At 38.3% G+C, this 17,651-nt stretch overlaps 1 protein-coding gene across 1 annotated transcript; it reads right to left on the bottom strand.

Moving 5' to 3' along the window:
* Positions 1-5,241: 5,241 nt before the first annotated feature.
* On the bottom strand, positions 5,242-11,170 carry LOC112839083 (protein FAM220A). Its single transcript, XM_025891959.2, has 3 exons — positions 11,161-11,170; positions 10,263-10,352; positions 5,242-5,800 (listed from the first exon to the last, which is right to left on the bottom strand). Exons 1-3 carry the CDS (start codon positions 11,168-11,170, stop codon positions 5,286-5,288), a joined length of 615 nt encoding a protein of 204 aa, XP_025747744.2. The 3' UTR covers positions 5,242-5,285.
* Positions 11,171-17,651: the final 6,481 nt, after the last annotated feature.

Consider the following 17,651-nt stretch of genomic DNA (forward strand, 5'->3'; position numbering starts at 1 on the left):
CTGGGCTTGAAAGAAGCATAGAAGACACCAGAGAAACACTGGCTGCATAGATAAAAGGCCTAAAAGCTAGTCAGGCCAAAATAAAAAATGCTAGAACTGAGATGCAAAACTGACTAGATGTAATCACAATAAGGATAGAAGAAACAGAGGAACAAATAGGTGATATAGAAGATAAAATTATGGAAAATAATGAAGCTGAAAAGAAGAGGGAAAGAAAACAATTTTTTAAAAAGATCTATTTAGGGGCGCCTGGGTGGCTCAGTCATTAAGCGTCTGCCTTCAGCTCAGGTCATGATCCCAGGGTCCTGGGATCAAGCCCTGCATCGGGCTCCCTGCTCTGTGGGAAGCCTGTTTCTCCCTCTCCCACTCCCCATGCTTGTGTTCCCTCTCTAACTGTGTCTCTCTCTCTGTCAAATAAATAAATAAAATTTAAAATAAATAAATAAATAAATAATAAAAAATAAAAAGATCTATTTGTTTTGAGGGGGAGGGGCAGAAAGAGACAGAGAGAATCCTCAAGCGGACTCCCTGCTGAGCATAGACCGCAATGAAGGGCATGAACCCAGGACCCCGAGATCATGACCTGAGCTGAAATCAAGAGTTGGCCACTTAACCAACTGAGCCACCCAGGCACCCTGAGAGAAACAAAACTATTAGATCATGAAAACAGAATCACTCAGTCATTCCACAAAGTACGGTAATGTCCATATCATAGGAGTCCCAGAAGAAGAAGAGCAGGAAAAAGGAGCAGAAGGTTTATTTGAACAAATTATAACTGAGAACTTCGCTAATCTGGGAGAGGAAACGGGCATTCAAGTCCAAGAGGCACAGAGGACTCTCCTCCAAATCAACAAAAATAGGTCAACACCAAGACATATCATAGTGAAACTTGCAAAATACAAAGAAAAAGAAAATTCTGAAAGCAGCTAAGGACAAAGGTCCTCAACCTACAAGGGTAAACAGATAAGGTTAGCAGCAAATCTGTCCACAGAAACTTGGCAGGCCAGAAAGGACTGGCATGGTACAATCAATGTGATAAATGGGTAAAATATGCAGCCAAGAATAGTATATCCAGGAATGCTGTCATTCAGAATAGAAGGAGAGATAGAGTTTCCAAAACAAGGAAAAACTAAAGGAGTTCATCACAAACATTACACCAACTCTGCAAGAAATACTAAAGGGGACCCTTTGAACAGGAAAGAGAGACCAAAACACCAAAGACTAGAAAGGAACAGAGACAATCCACAGGAACAGTGACTTTACAGGTAATACAATGGCACTAAATTCATATCTACCAATAACTACCCTTAATGTAAATGAACTAAATGCTCCAATCAAAAGACACAGGGTATCAGAATGGATAAAAAAATAAAACAAGACCTATCAATATGCTGCTTACAAGAGATTCATTTAAGACAATTGGTGTTGGGAAAACTGGACAGGGACATACAGAAGAATTAAACTGGACCATTTTCTTATACCATACATAAAAATAAACTCAAATGGATGAAAGACCTAAATGTAAAAGCGGAAACCATCAAAATCCTAGAGGAGAAAACAGGCAGCAACTTCTTTGACCTTGGCTGCAGCAACTTCTTACTAGACACATCTCCAGAGGCAAGGGAAACAAAAGCAAAAATGAACTATTGGGACCTCATCAAGATAAAAACTTCTGCACAGCAAAAGAAACAATCAACAAACCTAAAAGGCAACATATTAAATGGGAGAAGATATTTGCAAATAACATATTGGATAAAGGGCTAGTATCCAGAATCTTCATCAAAATCAACACCCAGAAAATAAATAATCCAGTTAAAAAATGGGCAGAAGACATGAACAGACATTTCTCCATGGAAAACATACAAATGGCCAATAGACACGTGAAAAAATGCTCAAATCACTCATCTTCAGTGAAATGCAAATCAAAACTGTAATGAGATACCACCTCACATCTGTCAGAATGGCTAAAATTAACAACATAGGAAACAACAGATGTTGGTGAGGATGTGGAGAAAGGAGAATGCTTTTGCACTGTTGGTGGGGATGCAAACTGGTGCAGCCACTCTGAAAAACAGTATGGAGGTTCCTCAAGACGTTAAAAATAGATCTACCTATGATCCAGCAATTGCACTACTAGGCATTTACCCAAAGGATACAAAAACACAGATTCAAAGGGGTACATGCTCCCTGATATTTACAGCAGCATTATCAACAACAGCTAAACCATGGAGAGAGCCTAGGTGTCCATCAAATGATGAATGGATAAAATAGAAGTGAGATAGGGCGCCTGGGTGGCTCAGTTGGTTAAGCGACTGCCTTCGGCTCAGGTCATGATCCTGGAGTCCCAGGATCGAGTCCCGCATCGGGCTCCCTGCTCAGCAGGGAGTCTGTTTCTCCCTCTGACTCGCCCCCCTCTCATGTGCTCTCTCTCTCTCTCTCTCATTCTCTCTCTCTCAAGTAAATAAATAAAATCTTTTAAAAAAAAAGAAGTGAGATATACATATGTATACATATATAATGGAATGTTACTCAGCACCAAAAAGAATGAAACTTTCCATTTGCAACAGTGTGAATGGAACTAGATTGTATTATGCTAAGCAAAATAAGTATAAGACAAATATCATATGATTTCACTCCTATGTAGAATTTAAGAAAAAAAAAAGAGATGAACCTAGGGAAAAAGAAGTAAAAATAAAATAAGATAAAAACAGAGAGGGAGGCCAACCATAAGAGACTCTTAACTATACAGAACAACTGAGGATTGATGGAGGGAGGTGGGTCGGGGATGGGCCAGATGGGGGATGGGCAATGAAGGAGGGCACTTGTTGGGATGAGCACTGGGTGTTACATGTAAATGATAAATCACCAAATTCTACTCCTGACACCAATACTACACTGTATGTTAACTAACTTGAATTTAAATTAAAAACAAACCAACAAATGATATTCCTTCTGGAAGAAAATTAAAGCAAACCCATTCTTTTACCACATATGTAAGTAAAATCCAGGACCAAATATAATAAATGTAAAACATAAAACAATAAAATTCCTACATGATATACAATCTAAGGAGATTTTCTTTACAATGGACAGAAACTCAGTGGCTATAGAAGAGGAGATAAACTTATTTGAAGGATAAATTTTAAAAATAAATAATTTTGTATGATGTAAGAACCTAACAGAGGAGCAAGAGATTTTGAAAATATCACAACAAAGAATTAACATTTAATATAAAAAACATAACATAATAAAATTCCTACAAATAGCTAGGGAAGAGATAAACTACCCTGTAGGAAACATCCTAAGGATATGGAAAGATAATTCATAGAAGATGTCATCCAAATGACATAAAATACATTTTTTAAAAATGTCCAACTGTAGTAGCACTAAGGGAAGTGTAAATTAAAGTTACTGTAATAGATCATCTTATACCCATGTAACTGGCAAACATTAAAGATGATCTTATTTCTTGTGGATAGAATGTAAAGGAAGTAAAATCTCATACATTTTGGGGGGGAAATCTGGCTTCTTACAACTCTATTGGCAATCTTTTAGAAAGCAATCTATCAACAACTCTTAAAATTAAGAATATTACACCCCTTTAGGTTGCCTGGGTGGTTGAGTCATTTAATCAACCCACTTCAGCTCAGGTCATGATCTCAGGGTCGCAGGATCGAGTCCCACATCAGTCTCCTTACTCAGCAGGGAGTCTGCTTGTCTCTCTGCCCATCCCCCCACTTATACGCTCGCTCTTTCTCTTTCTCTCTCTCAAATAATATTTTTTTTAAAAAAAAGAATATCATAGCCCTTCAAACAGCCACAGGAAGATTAATGTATAATAATGTTAATTGCAACACTGTTGATAATTGCAAACTGAAATGCCCATCATCTTGCGAATACTGGACAACTCACAGCACAGCCAACCATGATATATTATGTAGCAAATAAAAAGAATGAATGACAACTAAATCTTTGAATTCAGAGAAATTTCCAAACTCCAGTGTTAAATGAGAAAAGCAAAGTGCAGAAAACAGTGTATATTTCAATGATTATTATTCACATCCATGTGTATTTTGTGATTATATAAACATGAAGAAAATAGGAAGAATGTATTGTTAGCATGGGATGCCTGTGGTGCAGATGGAGCCTCAGGGTGATGTGATGGGAGAGGGAAGAAAAGGGGGAGAAGTTCAGCAAAAAGTATAAGGGGAAGCATATTATAACATGAATTTATGCAGTATGCGTGTGTGCGCAAGTACATGCACATGTGTCCATTTCAACCATCAAAAAAACAAAGGACTCTTTGAATAAATTATCAGAAAGTAATGGGCTCTCTAAATCATAGTAGTAACAGGGGGTAATGTATTCACTTCAGTTAAGTGACCTGACTTCAAATTTTGCCTTTGCCAGTTACTAGCTATACCACCTTAGACAAATTAAGTAACCCCCAGAGCCTCAGTTTCTTCATTTGTGAAATTTAACTAGAAATACAATCCATCATCTACTCTCACAGCATCATTACAAAGATTAAATTCTACAAGGTATATACAATTTTAGTAAATTGTGAAATTTGCACTGCACAACCGTTGTTATCATTGTGTTAGAATTATATAAGTTACAGATTCCATCCTGATGTTTTCCTCAGCCACTAAAGATACCGCTAACTGGAAATTATCCAGTCTTACTTCAGAAGTAAGGTAATGAGGTCACCAAAATGAAAAATGAAAACGATAATCATAAACATATAATCAGGCAGGATTGTACTGTAAGCTTTTCCTACAACTACCACCATCACCATCATCACTTTCTCCCAAATTTTAGGTTAATGTAGGGCAGCCTGAACTTCTTCCTTCAGAAATGCAGGTCATGTGCAATTTGTATTTGACCTTGTTCATAAGAAAATGAAATATTGAACAGACATTATTTTTTTCTGATTCTACAGAATCAAAGGCAATCACTGGGGAGGGAGGCAGCACATGTCTGTAGACGTTCCCCCCAACGAACACTGGCACCATGCTGTGCTGCCAGGGGCAGCCAGCATCAGTGGGGTAGGGCGGGAGTCATAATGAAGAAGAGGCTGGGTGCGGCAGAGGAGTGGAAAGCCTCAGTCTGGAGACACTTTGGGGGACTGGCTAATCTAATGGAGGCAGGGATCCCAAGGCTCTGTGCGAACAGGGGGTGTTAAGAGTCATCAAACAAAGGATAGATGTTTTTGAAGTGATCCTTTTTGGACCTTTTTTTTTTTTTTTAATTAATCTCACTATTTTTATTGTTCGGCTTGTACCTTAACTATGGCGTAACGGATTTGCTACTTCAAAAGCTGGTAGAGCCAGTAACCCCAGTATTATTTGCAGATCGTTTGAGGTACTTTTTATACTTGAAAGCATTTTCTTGTATTCTACCGTTTGCTCTGAAAACAGGGGCTCTGGGTGGCCAAGGAAAATACATTTTGTCTCATCATTCAGGAAAACTTTGGGGCATGCGTGCAGCAGTGTAGACAGGACGAAATGCAGGCCAGACAGTTCCAACTCAAAGCCTAGCCCCTCTAAAAGAGCACTTGGCGGTTCCTCCTCAGAGATCCCCATTTCTGATCGCTTCTGAGAGCACAGTAGTCCTGACGCCCAAGGCTCTCCTGGGCGGCACCATCCTCCATGGCTGTCGGTGGCCCTGGGCCCTCCTCCCAGCCAGTGCCTCACCAGAGCATCCCCCACTCCGCAGGACACCCCAGCAAAACGCTCTTCTGCAAGAGCACAGAACACATGCACAGTCTTGCTCTGACCCACCACATTGCCTCGAGTGACTTGGAGAAATACAGGTCATATTATGCAATAGTTGTACATTTTTTTTCTTCTAAGACCAAATCTAAATGTGGTTAAGCCATCATTTCATAGACTTCTAAATTTTGGGGGCAAAAGAGTTTTGAGGCACTCAGCATATTTTTCCACTTGGAAGCAAAAAAACAGTAGACTGACTTACATAGTGCCAGTGGTAATATTTATAGTTAATGAAAGAATCAGCTCTCATTTTTTAAAGCTATTTTTCCAGGATGACAAAAAAAATTATTGCTAATATATTATCTTGCTTTAGACTACATTTTCCCCCTGTCAGTGACAATGAGAGTGTACTGTTTTTTATATGGAGCAGGTTTAAAAAGATGTTTTCCATATTCTTAATTAAATTTGGTGATTATATAATCATCTCTCCTCTAAGGAAGACCAATGGCGCTATATTTTTTTCCCACTCTCTTGAACTAAACTCCTACAATCAAACAGGGAGGAGGCAGGGCAAAAGTGTATATTCATTTATAAGTAAAATAAATTGAACCTTGACTTATTAGGAAATGCAATTTGAGAAGAGAAAAATTACTTGCTTCATATAATGCCTTGGCATTTCTCATTCTTGCATAAATCTGTTCCTTTTAAACTCTTAGCTTTTAGGCCTTGGCTGCTCTCATTCTATTTAGGAAAATTGTCTTCAATTACATGACCCCAAACAAGGCACTGGGCTCTTTACAAATCCATTTCTAATGTGTCAATCTTTATGCCGCACCTTAAGGACTCTTATAGCTAAGACTGAATAGAACTGCATAATGGCAGAGAATTATTATTCCCAGTATCTTAGACACCGAACGAATAGTGAAGCAAAACAGAATTCTCATGCTATGTAAAACTGCTCCTGAGAAGCTAAAGCACAAGATTTTCCAGATCTCAAATATCAGCCCAGTTTTTCCAATGCCATAATCTCTGTTACATTAGGGACTTATAATATAGGCTATAAACATATTTTTGACATTTATTCAACACAAATTTACTAAACACCTACTATGTGCTAGACACTGATCCATGTATGGTATTAGAACATGAGCAAGGTATATGGAATTGTTAGTGATTTTATGTAACTTGATGTTACTTTTTATTGATTCTATTTCTATTTGTAGATACCAGAAGGAAATAACAGCATATGGCAGAGTTTATTACTTTTTAAATGAGACAAGGTACTAGTTTTTATGACTTCAACACATGCTAAAAAGAAATAGTAAATATAGAATAAAATTCAGTATTTAGCTGACATTATATGCTGTTCAGTTATTAGCTTCTACTTCTCCTTATTGGACCCCATGTTAAACTAAGAGGAAAAAAGGAGGATTGAAAGAAGCATACACACCCTTTGCTCTTTCCTGATCCAACTGTAATTCAAAGGCTCAAGTTATAGGCCCCAAATGTTGTTTCCAAAGGCAGAAAGCAATTAATTGAGGAAAGCAGCCTTCTTGGAGTTAGGTAATTATATATATATATATATATATATATATATATATATATATATATATATTACTATACACACTATCTTATCCTTTCAATGAAAAATAAAATTCTAGGTTTTCTTGGAATGTATTCCTACTGAAAAATTAAAATGTGGACATAGATACATATGTAAAAAGATGTACCTTGCATCAGTGTTTTTAACAGTGTAAACTACAAGCACCCTCAAAGTCAGGGGTCAGATTAACAAATTTTGGTGTAATCAATTGTAAAATACTATGCAGAATTAAAATCATGCTACATTTGTATTACGGTAGGTTGTATTAATGACCAGTTTTTCACATCTCTTTGTACTCACATCCCCACACTGATTCTAAGCTTGACCTCCTACTGTCAATAGGACAGTACCAAAACGTGATGCAAACAGAAGCTTGACAAAACTCTTGTGTGCTCCTTCATCAATTCTTGGATCCCTGCCTCCATGATTATAACATGCCTGAGCTAGCCGTGAAGAATATGATACGTTAAGATATGAGGTAATTATAGTAAAGTGGGGGAATTTAGCAAGGTCTGTTTATTCAGATTCTCTGGGCATCCCTTTGACTTCTGAGATAAGGATGCTCCTTTTCTCTGGGTACAGGGAGGGGACTTCTCACATGGGGTTTTGTGACCTGTGTTTAGGGAGAAGAAGGTGTGGAAGGTCTGCTCTGGGGTTTTGTGACCTGTGTTTAGGGAGAAGAAAGTGTGGAAGGTCTGCTCTGGGGTTTTCTCAAACTCCTTGAGCTCAAAATATTCAATATGCCAAGGTGCCATGTTTTGGAGTAGCATGTCCTGAACCTCATCAGATTCCTTCCCCCACCATATGAACAAATGAAATATTACTTAAACATCTTTGAGATCCACCAATAAAGCACACAAGCCAGACAATAACCCATGTGAGAAGATTTTATTATCAGAAATTATTTTTCTGCCCCTAAATATCATCTCTTCTCACTTATAATGGATCACTGAAATTTTGCATTAGAGAATCATTTAATTGGTTTAAAGAACACTCTTTTTAAAAAACCTAAAATCCCCAAGAGGAAGTAAAACCTTAACATATGAATAATGAATCTTTCCTTCACTAGCTATGTAATCATGACCACCATAGACAACTTACTTTGCAGATTTGTGGGAATCACATTAAGATACTGCATATGGTAATGTCTAGCACAAACCCTGACTGATAGCAAGAGAGGAATAAACATCCTGTTGATCATTCTGACAAATCTAGTCATGTTACAGTAGATTCCTAAAGTCTTTATGACTCTGAAACAAAAAGCAAACAGCTCACCAGAGGTATGTGTATCTAAAACATCACTACCAGATGGGGCTGGAAGACAAATTCCTATTGAAGTCCTGTCATCTCCCAGGCCCCAACAATTCAAAGTTAAATAAAAATAGGGGTGTCTGGGTGGCTCAGTTGGCTAGACGTCTGCCTTTGGCTCAAGTCATGATCCCAGGGTCCTGGGATCAAGCCCCACATCAGTCTCCCTGCTCAGTGGGGAGTCTGCTTCTCCCTCACCCTCACCCTCTGCTCCTCCTCACCACTCATGCTCTCTCTCTCAAATAAATAAATAAAATCTTTAAAAAAAGTTAAATAAAATAAAAGCAAATCTCTCCCCCAAATTCACTATCTAGGTGAGAAAAAAAAGGTTAAGAAAGCAAAGTCATTAAACAATGTATTAAATTTAATAACTCAGCTATATACAGGGTGCTATGAAATTACTCAACACAACAAAGCCAGATTTCTAGACTAGGACTATCTAATATAGTAGCAACCAGCCACACCTGGCTAGTGTGACAACCTGAATTTTTAATTTTTTTTATTAATTTAAATTTAAATAGCTACATGTGGCTAGTTGCCACCATACTGAAGAGTGCAAATTTAAACCTGTACATCACTACAGAAATTTCTATTGGACAGTGCTGCTCTGGACTAAGGGTTAGCAAATTTTATCTCTAAAAAAAATCAAATAGTAAGTATTTTAGGCTTTGTGGGTCATACAGTCTCTGTCTCAATTACTCAACTCTGCTACTATAGTTCAAAAGCAGCCATAGATAATCCATAAACAATAAACAAGTAAGTGTAATAGATTCCAATAAAACTTTATTTATGGACACTGAAATTTGATTTTCATGTAATTTTTACATGTTACCCTATTATTCTTTGGATTTTTAAAAATCATTCCTAGCATCAGGCCATAAAGAAAACAGACAGTGGGCCTGATGTGTCTTGCAATTCATCCAATCCCTGCTCTCAACAGTCAAGGAATGCATCCCAGAGGGCTTTCATTTCCTTGAAACTTGAGGAACTAGAACTCACCAGGGCAATAATGGTCTGGAGAAAAATGAGGAAGAGAGGAAGGTGGGAAAGGAGAAGGAGATGAAAGAGGAAGAGAAGGAGGAGGAAGAAGAAACACAGAGAGATGTGGTTGAGGGAATATAACACACTCAGGGAAAGACAAGTAAAACTGGTAGGTAAGACATGAGTTTGAGAGTGGCTGGAGTTGTGCGAAGCAGAGACAGGAAGTGGTATATCATTGCACTGGCCCCTCTTCAACAAGAGTTTGAGTTCAGCTAAATAGTCAAACCCACAGGACTGCAGTAGGCTATACTTGATGTAAGATTAACTTAGAAGGACAGGGACAAGCCAGGAAGGGAGCTTCAGGCATGGTTCCTCAGTTGTTCTCACAGAGGTACAGTTTAGGCTTCTTTGGCCCCCCCACCCCAACCAACACTCAGGTGCTAAAGGAATGAGCTCTGATTGGAGGATGTGGGCACCACATCAGTAGCCCATGACCCACACAGAAACAACTCTCTCGTAAGAGTCCTATAGACATAGCTTCCAGGGACCGAAAGAGGTATGTCCAGTTACATGCATCCCCACAGTCATGAAGCCCAGAGCCATGGTCTCCTGCTCAAACTTCTTCTAGACCAGACACAGTATAGCAACGATTTTACCATTAGAAATATTGTCCAGTAACATAGCGGACATTACACCTTTCTCAAGTTTCTGGCGGAAAAAAAGTACTCTGTTCACGATAAAGTTCCCTTGTAAAACAGAAAACAGTTTTGTTAACTCGTTACTCTCAGCCAAAGACTAAAGAACTTCGTCTTTATCTTATGGGCAACAGAAATGAATCAAACCAAACGTACACTTTAGGTAGCAATGTGGAGGACAGACTGAAGAGGAAAGGGAGGCTTGGGTTTTGAGAAACCAATAAAGAAGCGGTTGTCATAATCCCTAGGATCATAAGTTAAGGCAGAAATAATAGAAAATTGAAAGGACTTGGTGACTAATTCAGGAGAGGAGGTGAAAAAGAGGCCTATGTCAAAAGTAACTCTCACATTTCTGACTTTCATGACTTTCAGTCACTAAAACAGAAAATATGGAGAAAGGAATCCTGCCAAAAGTTGTCCTTATAAGAGAAAATAGCAATTCAGCACCATTTACAAAAGAAAAACACAAAGCCATCTTGATTTATATATCTTATGTGATATCTTGACCTGGAAAGAATGCCTTATGGGGCGCCTGGGTGGTTCAGTCATTAAGCGTCTGCCTTCGGCTCAGGTCATGATCCCAGGGTCCTGGGATCGAGCCCCGCATCGGGCTCCCTGCTCAGCGGGAAGCCTGCTTCTCCCTCTCCCACTCCCGCTGCTTGTGTTCCCTCTCTCACTGTCTCTCTCTCTGACAAATAAATAAAATCTTAAAAAAAAATAAAATGAAGAATGCCTTAATTTTCAGCTTAGAGCTATCTAAAGATAGAGAGTAGTGCTACAAAATGCACTCACCTAAATCAGAGCATTTTATATTAGATCTACGGAAAAAGGATATTTTGATATTCAACTGCTTACTTACAGATCTCCATGAATCCAACTTATTTGATGTAATAGCTTAGAGGTCCCCGCATTACTAAGAGAACCACTGATTGATCTGATGCTGAAAAGAAGCCCATTCCCCTAGTTCTTAATTCATATGCTTGTATATACCCCAAATCTTGGCATTTTTCCTATATAACACATATGTTTTGCACTTGAAACATATATATATATATATACATATATATATATATGTTTATAATAAGAGATAAGCTTGTCACTGCCTTAAAGAGGCAATGAAAAGTTTATTTTAAAAACGGGAGATATTCTCCTTCTAGACCACAGTTGCTTGGATTAGTACTTTCCAACCAGTTTCCCATCCATGAAATACATACAACACGGTCCTGTTTGCAAGGACTACTAGAGTAAATGGAAAAAACAACATTCCATTTCCAATCTGGCAACCTCACTACCTGTCGGTTTGGGAGCTCTGCACTAGATTATATAATTTTCACTTTCTAATGTCTCCCCCTAGCTCCCACTGCATTTGCGTTCCAAAGCCAATCACGCAACCTTTTGAGGAAGGGTTACTTAAGGCCTGGTACTAAACCCATACCTTTTCTGTGATTGTTCCATGTGTAATACACTCTATACCCTGAATAGCAGAAAGACAAAAGAGTAGAGTTGATTTAAAAAAAACAGAAAGTCTTCTTTCAGTTAATCCTTCACAGGAATCAAATAAGCTTTCATAGATTCTAGGAAGATGCACAGAATAATTCTTTCCTTCAGGGAGGTCATCTATTATTATTCACAGGGTCTACCTGGAATGGGTTCTCTGTGCTATTTAACTTGTCCCAACAGAACCTTAAAAGTCCAAGGAAGATTCCTACACTTTTTCTCAGGGTCATTCAGAAAAATGTCACCTTTATCATGCAGTTAATATTACAATGGAAAGAAAGTACAGCCCATAACATCCCCCAAAGTCCTTTTGACAGTTTATATATTACAATATTTGAGTCTGCACAGATATGTATAGCAATCTCTCACCACAGGCTCATTCCACACTGAAATCCATAAATCGCCCCATTCAGTTCAACCTATCTGCTTCTCACAAACCCGACAGGCCTTCATTTTGAACTGTAAATATTTCCAAAAATTTCTCTTTTTCCGTCCTCTGTGATAAGGATGTTTCTATGTCCTAAAAGCAGTTGTTCACTCAGCTTCTTTTCCTCCCTTGTCTGTTTCTATCAAACTTGCTTTGTCATTATTTTCTTTTGGTGATTGTTGCGATATCCTAAAGAATGCAGAGAATGAGAGCGAAAAAAGTAGGAAAAAAGATTGGAAGAATTCAAAAGATTCACTAATTTCAATATATAATAATGTTTTTTTAAATCTGGGCGAGAAGGGAAATCTAGACAAAGATCTACATTGGGGTTCCTGTGTATGTCATTCCTGGGGAGTTGTTGGTGGGGTTGCATACTGGCACAATCACAGCCCCTTCTCACGAACCTCAAGGCTTCCTGAGGCTTTAATCTTCCTTGGAACCTTGGTATTTCTATTTCTACCTTGCAATGGAGGATGTCTGCCCATATTAGCAGCTCTCTCTGCTGAGTAGCAAACAGTCATGAGCTAAGGGCTCCTCACTGCAGGTGGGAGTCTCTGGACCACCAGGCAATGAATGGACACTGTAAGAACACTTCTGCATAATTCTGCCCAAACAGATAAATTAGAGGGCTAATGATAAATTTTAAACCTCATGAAATCCCCTTTCTCTATTAGAAGCAAACTGGACTATTACTATTAACCATGTTTCTAACCTCTGTAAACTTGATGCTTTAACATCTGCCCTCCATGAATATGTTGGATGTGCCTTGTTCTGGACAACCTGACAATATACCTGAGTCACCTTGCCTTGGCTTCCTGCTTCCCTCAGAATCCCCTCCCACTTCTCATCCCTGTCCTTAGAAGCAGACCTCCCAGGGGGTGACTTTCCAAATAAAAACCAACCAATCCAGAGTCCGCACTCCCACCCACCTTCCTTATTGAATTCTCACACTCCAGGCCACCGTGATTACCCCAAGGCCAGGTACCAGGCACCTAGGGACAGCCGCTATGCCCCAGAACCTGATAAAATTGTTCAGACTAACCAATCCTAAACCTGCTTACTCCACTCATCCATTGCTTCCTGTAGAAGCCTCGAAACAAAGGCTCTTGCTCACAGATCCTCTCCTCCCAGTGTAGCCCCATGACATGGCATCCTCCCTCCTCTTGGGAATTGTGGACAATAAACTTCTTAATGACAATTGTTTCCAGAACTGTTAGCCTTACTAAACCTCAAACTTTCTATTAATACAGTATATTTTAGGACCACTGCTCTCACTATAATACAACACTGAGAAGAGACTAATCCCGGTGACTGGGAGGGAAACGTAAACCAGGCATTAAAGCTAAAATGTCCCTCTCTAATATCTCCTGTCTGGAAGGGAAGGTTGTCAGGGAACAATTTGTCTCCTGAGTGTCTTTGCAACATTACTTCTTCCTTCTGGAGGGCAGAGTAGTGTATCAAGAGTCAAACCTCTGGTCCTACAAGCCCAGACTGTCTCCAATGCTTCCCTAATTTATTTGGCTATCTAGTTGACTATATGTATGAGTAAAATAATGGTTCCAAATTCATGGTCTGTATAAGAATTGAAGAAGTAACCACTGTGAGGAGCACCTGGATAGCTCAATCGGTTAAGCATCCAATTCCTTTTTATTTTATTTATTTATTTGAGAGAGAGAGAACACAAGTAGGGGGAAGTTCAGAGGGAGAGGGAGAAGCAGACTCCCCACTGAGCAAGGAGCCCAATGCAGGACTTGATCCCAGGACCCTGGGATCATGACCTGAGCAGGAAGCAGATGCTTAACCAACTGAGCCACCAGGCACCCCAAGCAGCCCACTCTTGATTTCAGCTCAGGTTATAATCTCAAGGTCATGAGATCAAGCTCCATATCAGGCACCATTCTCAGCACGAAGCCTGTTTAAGATTCTTTCTCTCCCTCTCACTCGGCTCCTCTTCATCCCCACCCCCTACTCCCCACCTCCCCATCTCCCCCACCCCTGCTTGCACTTGTACACACGCATGTGCACACTCTCTTTCATTCTCTCTCTCTCAAAACAAAAAAGAAGAAAAAAGGAAGTAACCACTGTGGAATTCCTGTTACAGTGCTCAACACATAGCAAACATATTCAATAAATGGTAACTATTACTACTGATATTATTAATATCATTATAATTATTTTTTACTTTTGTTTAATGTCTCACTTCCTGCTGAAATGGTAGCTAAGATGTAGTACTCAATAAATGGTAAATATTACTGGTCCTATTAATATCACCATAACTAATTGTTAAAAATTTTTATTTAATGTCTCCCCTGTTGCTGAAATGGTTAAAGATCCAACCAGGCCCCAAATTTCTGAATTATTTCAAAAATTTTAAAAATAAATGAATCATTAATCAAAAAAACACAAGATTTGTCATTTCATCACTCACAAAACTTCTGATTTGTTTTCGTAATAACCAGCCCACTTTTCATGTTATAGCCAATATAACTTATAAAGTCTTCATTCTGAAAGGGGGAGAAATCATAATGATTGTGACAAGGCAAGAAACCATCAAGCATTCAGTATTAAAAAGACAAAAACATAGCTATGAAATCCTCTAAAACATAATAAATAAAATAAATTAATTAATTATAATTAAAATTAAAAAATAAAATAAAATAAAGAAATCCTCTAAAAAATATTTAAACATCAATAAATCTTAATTAAAAATATCACAGCCTATAGAACCTAGGTATACATAGTTTTGGTGCAATGTATAATAGTTTCCATGCTGTGCTGGTTAATTTTATGTGTCAACTTGACTGAATGATGAGGCACCCAAATAGTTCATAAAAGATTCTTGGTGTTTCCATGAGGGGGTTTTGGATGAGATTAACATGTAAATTGGTAGACTGAGTAAAGCACATTGACCTCATCCAGTCAAGCGAAGGACTGAGTAGAACAAAAATACTAAAACAGGCCTGCCCCTACCCAGAGTAACACAGAATTCCTCCTAAGTGCTTTCCAAATGGGACATCTGCTTTTTCCTGCATTTGAACTCAAACTGAAACATCAGATCTCCTGGGGCTCCAGGTTGCTGATTCACCCTGCGGATCTTGAGACATGTTGGCTTCCAAAATTATGTTAGTTAACACCTTAAAATAATTAAATAAGAAGATAGATAGATATAAATCCTATTGGTTTTGTTTCTCTGGAAAATCTTGATTAATACATGTGCACCAAAGCATGTAATAATAATGAGAAGAAATAACCACAGGAGGCTAACTATGTGCCAGACACTGTTCTAAGTTCTTTCTAGAAGTTTCCTCATTCTTTACAAACAATCTGATGCACTGGATATTACTGATATTTTCAGTAGGAAAAACAGTGGCACAGAGAGGTAAAATAACAGCTTATATCAGTTTATACAACCAGAATTTGAACCTATGCACTGTGGCTCCAGAATTTGTAATTCTAACCACAGTGATGTCCTGCCTCTAATACTGAACAAAATACTGAGGGTGAGGCATGAAGCAGACCATCACCGGAAATCCAGTTCCATTGTGAACAATTCTATGTGACTTCAGCCCCATATTCTTGTCTTTTAAAAATGACTGGTAGGAATTTTGTAAAAATTAAATATTCAATTCATAATATGAACGCCTACCATATTTTCCTAACACATGACTAGTGCTCAATGATTGTTACTTCTTAGTCCCACTGTGAACAAAATCTTCTTGATTCTATTTTCATAAACATAGACTATAGCAACCCATGAGTATTTCTCCTCACTAGAAAGCAATACACTAAGTTCTTTCATCCTTTGCTCTTTTGATGATATATCTCCCATACGCTTTCAAAATTAGCAGTAAACATAAAAGCAACTCAGTTTTAATACCCACATTTCTATTAAGTTACACCACACTTGCCATGTTGTAGAACAAATTTTCATAATTTCATTATCATGATAAAATGAAAAAGAACTCGCATCCTGACATTAAAATAATATACCTTCTCTAAAAATAATATACCTTCTCTAAGAGCTCTCTAACTTCAGCCTCACAGATGTGACAAATTATTTTTTTATTCTATTTATACGCTATGTGGGAAATTTACTTGTCAGTCGAACTATATACAAATTGCTTTGTTCATTATTCCTTATAAAACAGAAACTACAAGAGCTCATAATTTTTGTAAATCTGAAATGATGTTAGTAGCAGTAATGTTTTGTAGACCTTACATTTCTTTACAGAAAGCTGACTACATTAATATCATTAGTACATTTTCATCTAGAGAGCAGTCAAGGTCGTAACCATAAGTTAACTTAACTGCAGCTAAGGAAATGCCAATGTTTTTCCTCACCTTTTTATTCTTGCTTGGCTTCAAATTCTATCTGGATATATAAGCAAATGTAATTCTTTTTTTAACAGCCTTAATGAGATATAAGTGGCATGTAATAAACTCCACATATTTAATTATATAACTTGATATGTTTTAATATATGTATACACCCATGAAATATTCACCACAATAAAGATAATAACATATCGATCAACTACAAAAGTTTCCCTCTGCCCTTTTGTAAATCTATCCTCTTTTCAGCAGTCTTCTCATCCCAAATGTGGTGAACAGACTCCAAGGTGGCCTCCCATTGTTCATGCCCTTGCATAATCTCTTCCCCCTGAGTGTGGGCTGCACTTGTGACTTGTAACCAACAGAATATGCAAATGTGATGGGATGTACATGATTACATATGCGTGGTAATGTATATGGACTGTAATACATGTAATATCTCCTTGCTAACCTTGAGGAAGCCAGCTATCAATTTGTGAGCTGCCATATGGAGAAGGCCATGAGGCAAGGAACTGAGGGCAGGTTCCAGCCTCAAACCAGAGAGAAACTGATGCCTCAGTCCAGCAGCCTGCAAGGAACTGAATGCTACCAACAACTACATGAACTTAGAAGCAGATCTTTCCCCAGACTAGCCTCAAATGCGAGTCCAATCCTGACCAACACTTTGAGTGCAGCCTTGTACAGGAGCCACAGTTAAGCTGTGCCCAGACTTTTAACCTACAGAGAGTATGAGATAATAAATATATGTCATTTTAAGCTGCTGAATTTTGGGAAATACTGTTACACAGCAATAGATAACTAATATACTATGCAACCACTGACCTGCTTTCCATCACTGTAGATTAGTTTGCATTTTCTAAAATTTTATATAAAAGAAAATACAGAGTATGAAATCTTTTTTGTCCAGCTTTTTTTTTTTTTTTTTTATTTTTTTTAAAAAAAAAAGCATGTGTGAGCCAGGGCGAGTGGGGGGAGGGTGGGCAAAGGGAAAGGGCGAACCTTAAGCAGGCCCCATGCCCAACAAGGAACCTGACATGAGGCTCAGTCTCATGATTCTGAGGTCATGACCTGAGCCGACATCAAGAGTCAGACAT

The sequence above is a fragment of the Callorhinus ursinus genome, unplaced genomic scaffold (assembly GCF_003265705.2).
Source record: "Callorhinus ursinus isolate GAN/ISIS: 27379988/994484 unplaced genomic scaffold, GSC_fseal_2.0 scaffold63, whole genome shotgun sequence".
Classification (NCBI taxonomy): domain Eukaryota; kingdom Metazoa; phylum Chordata; class Mammalia; order Carnivora; family Otariidae; genus Callorhinus; species Callorhinus ursinus.